The sequence below is a fragment of the Limulus polyphemus genome, unplaced genomic scaffold (genome assembly GCF_000517525.1).
Source record: "Limulus polyphemus unplaced genomic scaffold, Limulus_polyphemus-2.1.2 Scaffold4516, whole genome shotgun sequence".
Classification (NCBI taxonomy): Eukaryota; Metazoa; Arthropoda; class Merostomata; order Xiphosura; family Limulidae; genus Limulus; species Limulus polyphemus.
Window position 1 is genome coordinate 62,325 of NW_013670126.1, and position 9,546 is coordinate 71,870.

Here is a 9,546-nt window from a genome sequence, read left to right on the forward strand (position 1 = left end):
TTAAGTAGTTACAATCCGAGTATACGTAAACGTCTTTCATTATATTTACGAAGTTCTACTTATTAAGTAGTTACAATCCGAGTACCGCACAGAAGAATTAAAAACAAAAAACACAATACTTGTTAGTTGATAATTCCAAATTAATTTGGTGTAACATCATGTTATATTCCATATTAATCCAAACTCAACAAGTTATCATCTGTCTAAGAATTTCTTCGCTCAAAGACATAAAAAATCAAATGTCCAATAAACCTAAAATTTCATATGTGATTTTAAAATTGTTTCTGATGTCAGTAGTTCAAATTTCAGCAAAAAGAAATACTGAAAAAAATCACTAAGCTAGTCTTCTCGTATAACATGATTTCGTCGTTAGAAGCCTTCAGTGGCTAAAAGGTAAGTTTGAGGGCTTACAACGCTAAAAATAGCCCATTTTGCAGCTTTACTCTTAAGAATGATCAAACAGACAATTGTAGATAGAAGGGTGTTGTTGTATATTATTACTTTCTGATCAACATGCTTCCCTGTTTATGACACTGGTACAATTTTTAAACAATAAACACTCGAACTGCTTACATTAAATACAGAAGTGAGATTGTGTTTTGTTTCGTTTTACAGGAAAACCAAAATACCTTTTACTACCCCCTACCTCCAAGCTAAAACACTCACAGGACTTAGCGGAGGAACCAGGTATGAAGTATCAGTCTCGGCTGTTTACAGCGGAAGTCAACGGGTATCTGCGCCAAAGAAAATAGTAAACACTAAAACTACTAGCATGGGAAACTTTGCTATGGATGATGGAGACAAGTATGAAGTGAAGCCCAAGGAACTAGGTACCAATTATTTGAATCAATACGTGTGATTGCCAGCTGGAACTTCGATATTATTGTCAAAATAATAATAATAATAAATATTCAACGTTTCGACTTATTCAAGGGCTAAATTTAGGTGGAAGCTGAAAATACTGGGTAAAAATAAAGTTCGTAGGCTTAATGTTTAATTTCCAGGTACCAAGCTTCAGTTTTATGTCTGTTATAACGACTTTCAGCTAAAGTATGACAACATCTGAACATACAAACAAACGATTAAAATCAACGTAAAAAAGACCTAAGTGGTCGACGTTTCGGTAAGAAAGCAAGCTGTTTTTCGAAACCTTGATGAAAATCGTTAACTACATATTTTTTCTTTATAGTGATTTTAATCAATTCTTTGTATTAACAATTATATATAGTTATATATAAAGTTATTGTATTTATAGAATAATATCCAAATATTCATATAACATACACTTAATGAAACATGGATAACGACACGATATCAGTTCCTATGCCCAACACAAAATCTATTCTTACCATCACAAGAAAACATTAGCATATGTACTTTCAAATTGGAAATTGTCCCCCGATGAGACAGCGGTAACTTTACGGACTTACAACGCTAAAATCATGGATTCGATTCCCCTTCGGTAGACATAGCAGATAGCCCAATGTGGCCTTGCTCTAAAACAAACAAACAAAAATGGGAATTTTTTCCAACCGGAAAAAACAAGATTAATAGTTCAACATTCGAAAGGGTTTTGTTATCTGTTGTTTTTAATCACGTATGTCCACATACAGATATAAACTCTAGTCATTCGAGTATTTCACAAGTCTGACATTTATCGTTCCTAGGATATCTATCAGCAGAAATATCTAAATTTTATTCGTGAAATGAAAGTCCTGAGTAATCATTGGCCCAAGTTTGGGTTTTTTTATATATCTATAAACTTGAAAAAATCAAGAACGTACTTCATAGGTCCGACTGTAATAATGCTATATTGGATACTGTGTCCACGTCCCTTATAACGTTAAAGCTTGTAAAAGACAGATTACTTCAAGGCATAATAAGGAATTATATGATTAAGGATTCTGTATTTGACAAAGCGGCCTCGGATAAGCTAGGGCTCTCAGAATAAGTTAAGGCATTAGTTCGAGGCTTTCAAATGAACAACGTATTCCATTTATTACATACAAGTGCCAAAGCTCTGCAAGATATACTTAAGAGGATTACATATTTGAATGGAGCTATATATAAAAGAACACATTCGTTTTAAACAATTTGCTATCTTTTTTAATGTATGCCTTCTATACAACAGACAATAGAACGTTCAAATTTATTCCGTTAATTATATTCTCTTCCTTGGAGCTCTTTAAGAATAAATTGGGTATTTTTTAAGAAAGAAATTAGCTCAAAAATTAAATATCCCTCTGGCTTACATTGATTTTTTTCACTGCGAACATAAATACCCTGAGTGATATCAATTACCATAATCATGCATACACTATTTTGTGTTTTCAAGCCAAACCGCACAAAATTAGTAACTCTTTTTTTTTTTTCTCTCTCCCAATGTTTGAAAATATTATTTTGTTTGGCGAGTACTCCTTTTTGGAAGAGTAAACTCAACTGTTTGTTATCATGGATACACTTTACAATGAAGTGCTATTATTGATAATGTCCTGACTGCTTGTTATCATGGATACACTTTACAATGAAGTGCTATTATTGATAATGTCCTGACTGCTTGTTATCATGGATACACTTTACAATGAAGTGCTATTATTGATAATGTCCTGACTGCTTGTTATCATGGATACACTTTACAATGAAGTGCTATTATTGATAATGTCCTGACTGCTTGTTATCATGGATACACTTTTCAATGAAGTACTATTATTGAGAATGTCCTGACTGCTTGTTATCATGGATACACTTTACAATGAAGTGCTATTATTGAGAATCTCCTGACTGCTTGTTATCATGGATACACTTTACAATGAAGTGCTATTATTGAGAATGTCCTGATTGTTTGTTATCATGGATAAACTTTACAATGGAGTGCTATTATTGAGAATGTCCTGACTGCTTGTTATCATGGATACACTTTACAATGAAGTGTTATTCTTGAGAAGGGTATATTCAAACTTGAATAGGCAGAAAATACATGAGCACTTCTGTATATAATATACAATTGACACTGCGTTTTGAAAGGTTATAATGTTGATAGTCTCACTCAATTCTACTTATTGGATGTAAAAATGTAAGGTGTCAATTACATTGTTAGTGACAACAGTCAAAACTGGCAAAGTTATTTGAAGTGGTAGGAGTAAAGTTTACGAAATATAACTACAATATAGACAATATTAAATGATACGTAAAACATAATACAATTATTTACGTAGACAGGTTCAAATATATCATTCCGAGCTATGACCATCATAACTACAGGTTTTTATTGTTATCGTACTAACATGTAGTTGTCATTACCATCCTAACCACAAGTATTTCAGTGTTATCATACTAGTACGTAGTTGCCATGACCATCCTAACCACAGGTATTTCAGTGTTATCGTATTAGTATGTAGTTGTCATGACCACCAGAACCACAGGTATTTTAGTGATATCGTACTAGTATGTAGTTGTCATGACCATCCTAGCCACAGGTATTTCAATGTTATCATACTAGTATGAAGTTGTCATGACCATCCTAACCACAGGTATTTCAGTGTTATCGTACTAGTATGTAGTTGTCATGACCACCAGAACCACAGGTATTTCAGTGTTATCGTACTAGTATGTAGTTGTCATGACCACCAGAACCACAGGTATTTCAGTGTTATCATACTAGTACGTAGTTGTCATGACCATCCTAACTACAGGTTTTTATTGTTATCGTACTAGTACGTAGTTGCCATGACCATCCTAACCACATTTATTTCAGTGCTATCGTACTAGTGTGTAGTTGTCATGACCACCAGAACAACAGGTATTTCAGTGTTATCGTACTATTATGTAGTTGTCATAACCACCAGAACCACAGGTTTTCTGTGTTATCATACTAGTATGTAGTTGTCATGACCGCCAGAACACATTTATTTCAGTGCTAATGTACTAGTGTGTAGTTGTCATAACCACCAGAACCACAGGTTTTCTGTGTTATCATACTAGTATGTAGTTGTCATGACCGCCAGAACACATTTAGTTCAGTGCTAATGTACTAGTGTGTAGTTGCCATAACCACCAGAACCACAGGTTTTCTGTGTTATCATACTAGTATGTAGTTAATACAGAATAGTTTCTTATAGTAGCAAATGAAATTGTTGTACAGTCACTGCAATGAATAAAATATATGCAACTTTAACAGCACTGGGAATAAAAGCACAAAAGCATTTACAGCATACAACAATGTTGTAATGTTTCAAAATCACTCAACTTGCAAATACTCGCGTTCTAAAATTGTGTTAATAAAAATTACAATCTTTTAACACATCGCTCATCTAAGGAATGCTTTGGGGGCAGTTTCTGTTTTTATTCCTTTTTCAGAATATTTTATATACGTATAAATTGTTTTAAGTTATATTTTGAATAATTAACTCCATGTCCGTTGATATCGATGGACTAAGGATACATTTTCGTATTTTTTGAGAGCTGAATATGATCAACGCTGCGTGATGGAGGAACGTGTTCTACTCAGTGCTCCTCTAGTTCATCTGTTTGTTTGCTTGCTAGAATCATGACGTCATGATAACGCCAGGTCTAGAAATTTCATGAAAGTTAAGGCCTCGGTAGAGCCTAGAAGCTACCTTTACTATGTAGAAATAAGAGTACATTATAAATACCAGACCGAGATAATTAGTAGTTATTCAGTAAATTACCTGAGTTATTCAGTTTAGTGTCATTTAGGGAGTTAGGCAGTGAAAGTTAATGCACCTGTTTATCTGTAATTCAGTTAGTAAGCGTGTTTGTTATCGGAGTTAGGCAGTGAAAGTTAATGCACCTGTTTATCTGTAATTCAGTTAGTAAGCGTGTTTGTTCCGATAACAAACACGCTTACTAACTGAATTACAGATAAACAGGTGCATTAACTTTCACTGCCTAACTCCGATAATTTAGACAGTGAAAGTTAATGCATCTATTTATCTGTAATTCAGTTAGTAAGCGTGTTTGTTATCGGAGTTAGACAGTGAAAGTTAATGCATCTATTTATCTGTAATTCAGTTAGTAAGCGTGTTTGTTATCGGAGTTAGACAGTGAAAGTTAATGCATATATTTATCTGTAATTCAGTTAGTAAGCGTGTTTGTTTTCTCTCAGTTAGCGAGGAAATTCTGCAAATTAGGCAAACTTTAGTTTCACAGTTTTTGTTGAAATGTTGTTTGTGAAGCTAGACCTACAGTGAACGTAGCCTGTAACGTTTGTTTGTTTGGAATTAGCACAAAACTACACAATGGGCTATCTGTGCTCTACCCACCACGGGTATCGAAACCCGGTTTCTAGCGTTGTAAGTCCGCAGACATACTACTGTGCCACTGGGGAGCAGCCTGTAACGAACGTTATTGAAAAAATAAATCAATTCGTTATCGTTACCTCGATTGGACTTCGCATTATACCCCTAAGTCTTCATTATACCCCTATTAATCAAAGTGCATATAAAAACAACAACAGCGTAAGTCAAAATAGTATAATTTTGTTTTCCGGCAAACTTAATTTTTATATGATTCCAAACTAAATCCTAACTATTGGATTAGAACGAAACACACAGAAAGATATTTTGTTCTCTTAAAACTATAGCTGCCATCTGTTACGTACTTCACGAAACTATTTCTTATTCCATTTCAGATAAGAACGAGACGTGTTTCGTTCCTTATTTTACATCATTTTTTTTAACCTTAGTTCCTTCCATTGTCTGTCATTAACCGTATTGCTTTCATGGGTTTAACATAACAAACACTCCCAGTCCGGATTGAATTTCACATTTTACTTGTGTCAGTAACATAAGAACGACAAATTTTTGCAAATTCTGAACCGTTATTATTATTATTGTTTTAAGTTTCCAAGTTGATATTTATAAGAAAAAGCTGATTGGTCGTCTCTGTTCCAGACAAAATGGCATCGTGCCTACTTTTAATACATTGCAGGATTTATCCTCCTTGTAACGTTTTACTTATGTCCTGAGGACAATTAATCAAACACCACCAGAAGTGTTCATTGTTTTAGAGCTGTTCAGGTGGCAACCGCTGGTGTACCTCAGATGTATCTAGGTAACAGATCTCTACATTCCTCATTTGTATCTTAGAAACAACTCTGTATGGACGAAGGTAAAAAATTATATACTTTTTTCTTTTCCAGAATGTAACTGCAGCGAACCAGGTATGGTAGCATGTACAAGGATGCACGAGACCATTGAATGCACGTGCTACCCTGGTTACACCGGAAGGTGGTGTGAGAGTTGTTCATCGGGACACTATCGTGACGAGAAGGAGTGCAAACCGTGCCCTTGTGTCAATGTTACGTCATCGGGAAATTGCACATTAGGTAAATCTGGTTATTCTACTCCTTTCGTTATTATTATTATTATTACCGACTTGTTGAAGAAATGTGCAAACGGAATTAACTAAAGTGTTTCTCCTCTATGACGCTCGGTACCAATAAAAGATTACAACTACAGTACACGAGAAGTCAATTATCATATTACAAATGTTTAACACTACCCCTTTATAATTCTTTATTCTTACACCAGAGTTTCTGCTAGTATCTAAGTTATGTTGTATATACAAAAAAAAAGATTATTTATATTACTGACATGTTCTTAATTTAAACTTCATGCCGGAGATGATAAATATCTTCTCTGGTGTAGAAATCCAAATCACTAGGTGTCTACTTTCTACCGTGGGGTCTTTGCCTAGTGATTAGCATGTCGGACTGCGAATTGAAGGTGTGGGATTTGAGATATGTTGCCACTGAACGCTCTCAGCACTTTCAGTCAACCCCTTTATTCGAATCAGTTAGCCGAATAAAGCACTTGTGGCGGCTGGTGCTACTGAATGGCTGTTTTGTCTCCCCCTAGTGGTTCAAAATTAGGGACGGCTATACATGAACGTAAGGGTCTTAGACTTGAAGTTTGCATGAAGTGCGTTTGGGGTTGAAAATATCAAATTCTAGCTGTTAGGAGCCATTTTTGTATGCTTTCAAAGCGTATAAATTAAATAAATTCAGGACTAGAGGTAATAAATACGGTATGTGTTATTTGTTGTCGCCCCATTAATACTTCGCCTATTACTGAATTAGATATTATAAAAAAAGTATTTTAATCTCCATGGAAATAAAACTAAAAAAGGTTCTTATTACTGTGCAATTTCCAACAGATAATTTTATAATGTGCTGCTGTCATGAATGGTAAGCAGTGTTTCTCAGAACATATTCCATTCATATTTTCCGAGCCATACGATTGAATCATACTTTCTCCAGTTTAGATGAAGTAATTATGAGAAACGTAAATCGTAAGGATCAAATATTATTGTCCAGATAAGAGCCATATGATTGAATCATACTTCTCCAGTTTAGATGAAGCAGCCATGAAAACGTAAATCGTAAGGATCAAACATTCTTGTCCAGATAAGAGCCTCATGAGTAAAATATCTCAAGCTATTATATTTCAGGAGTTAAATATAAGATTGAAAATCGCGACTTAATTATTATTTCACATAAAGCTATTTCCTAAAAATCTCGATAGAAAACCGTTTTAAAGCTCAAATTACTCCATCCTTAATTCCTAAAAAGTAAAACACGTTTAACATCAAATTGCTAATAAGTGTGCTTCGTTTAGGACATGAGTCAAAAATTTCATACCATATATGTTTATCTAGCTTTCATTGAGAACCATATATAAAGATATATATACGTGTTGTCTTCTCTCTATACATATATATTGCCTCACAACTATATATGTTGTCTTATAACTATACATATCATCCTATCGATATGTTTCAAATTATCTAATAATATTAGACATCATATAAAACATATATATACAAGATGTAACAGGACAATTGTAATTACTAAACAGGTGAACTGACAATAATAAATGAATAACTGACAATAATAACTATACATATATATATACAATATACAATAATAAATTGATATTATCAGAGTGGAATTTCAGTTTCTTTTGGATCAAATAATTAACTATTTCAACCAATTGATACGTACAAGCAATACTGACTTTTTCTTTTTTTACAAACTCGACCTCCAAACTACGTTTAACTGATATAATCCCAAATTGTATAAAACAAGAATCAAGTGAAGTCTAACTTACCATATTTGTAACTGGTAGTAAATTCCATAACTCAAATATTTCCATTATATTTGACCTAAAAGTTATTTATATTTCGACGCGGAGATAATTAACCTGAGTAACCCTGACGATAATGAACTTTAAGAGTTCCCAGAAATAAAATACAAGAAAATTACCAATGATATGTATACATTACTTTTGTCAAGTATAAATATAACCTATGAAATGTATACATTACTTTTGTCTAGCATATAAATTACCTATGATATGTATACATTACTTTTGTCTGGTATAAAAATTACCTATGAAATGTATACATTACTTTTGTCTGGTATAAAAATTACTTATGAAATGTATACATTACTTTTGTCTGGTATAAAGATTACCTAGATTATTTAATCAGTCCATAGAGTTTGTCTGTTTGGTTTGTTGGTTTGTTGTTCTTTTTCTGAGAAGAAGAATGTATAATAACATTTCAACCTGCCAACCTGGTGAGCTGTGGTATTGAGCGAAACGCACCATTGGCAATGGAGGTGAAGCATATGATATGTTTACATACCATTATGCACGCTTCTTCTTCTTGAAAAACCCTAAGGAACCGAATGAAGAGTGTAGTATTAAAATGCAATAATCGAAATGCTATTGTCTTATGATAAACGTAATTGATTAAAACCAGGCTTCGCCACAGATCTTGTCGGCAGAGAGATGTCTCAATAAAGTACAATGTCCAGTGCAAGGTTTATGCCAGATTGCCAGAAAACATCTGTTCCAAGTTCTCTTCTTGTCCTTGTGAGATGGTTGTGAATTGACCTTACATCAAAGATCAAACAGTTAATGCAGTGAATCAACCAGTCCTCTCTGTTGCTAAGTTGAAAAACTTTAATAGTATTAAACAACAAAGGATAGCTTAGACTTACCAAATGTACAACATACCAGAAATAAAAAATACTCTGACACCTATCTTGTAGACATGATGCTCCATGACCTGAAACTCAAAAAGGGTTTTGTTGGTAAGTTGTTTGGCATGAATATATACGTGTCTTCCAACCTTGCCAGTGTTGTTTGTGAACAGTTCCAAGATGGAACCTTTAAGATGGTTGCTATAAGTAATACAGTCTTGACCAAAATCTTGGCATATTTTGTAACATGAGATTATTATTATTAAGATAGAACACAAATATACTTAACACTGTCAAACTGAGAAACGCATGTTATATTAAACATCTACATATGTAATTTGTATAATGAGACAGGTTGATATCATGAACGACTTATTAAACCAGCAAACAATTTTATCAGACACCTATAGAAAGATGTGTAATTCAGCATTTCACCTATCATAAAAAAACCTTACCAAATCAGAAACCATGATAAAATGTAACATCAAATTATTATAAATATCGTATGTACCTTTATATCAGTTCTTATTAAACACTCA

The 9,546-nt window shown here is 33.5% G+C and overlaps 1 protein-coding gene across 1 annotated transcript in view; it reads left to right on the top strand.

Annotated features, from left to right (window-relative positions):
- LOC111088823 (multiple epidermal growth factor-like domains protein 9) overlaps positions 1-9,546 on the top strand; it is an 81,647-nt gene that overhangs the window by 61,981 nt on the left and 10,120 nt on the right. The window contains exons 2-3 of the mRNA XM_022399895.1: positions 616-830; positions 6,161-6,346. Of these exons, the coding sequence (XP_022255603.1) occupies positions 616-830; positions 6,161-6,346 (401 nt within the window). The remainder of the gene's footprint in view (positions 1-615; positions 831-6,160; positions 6,347-9,546) is intronic.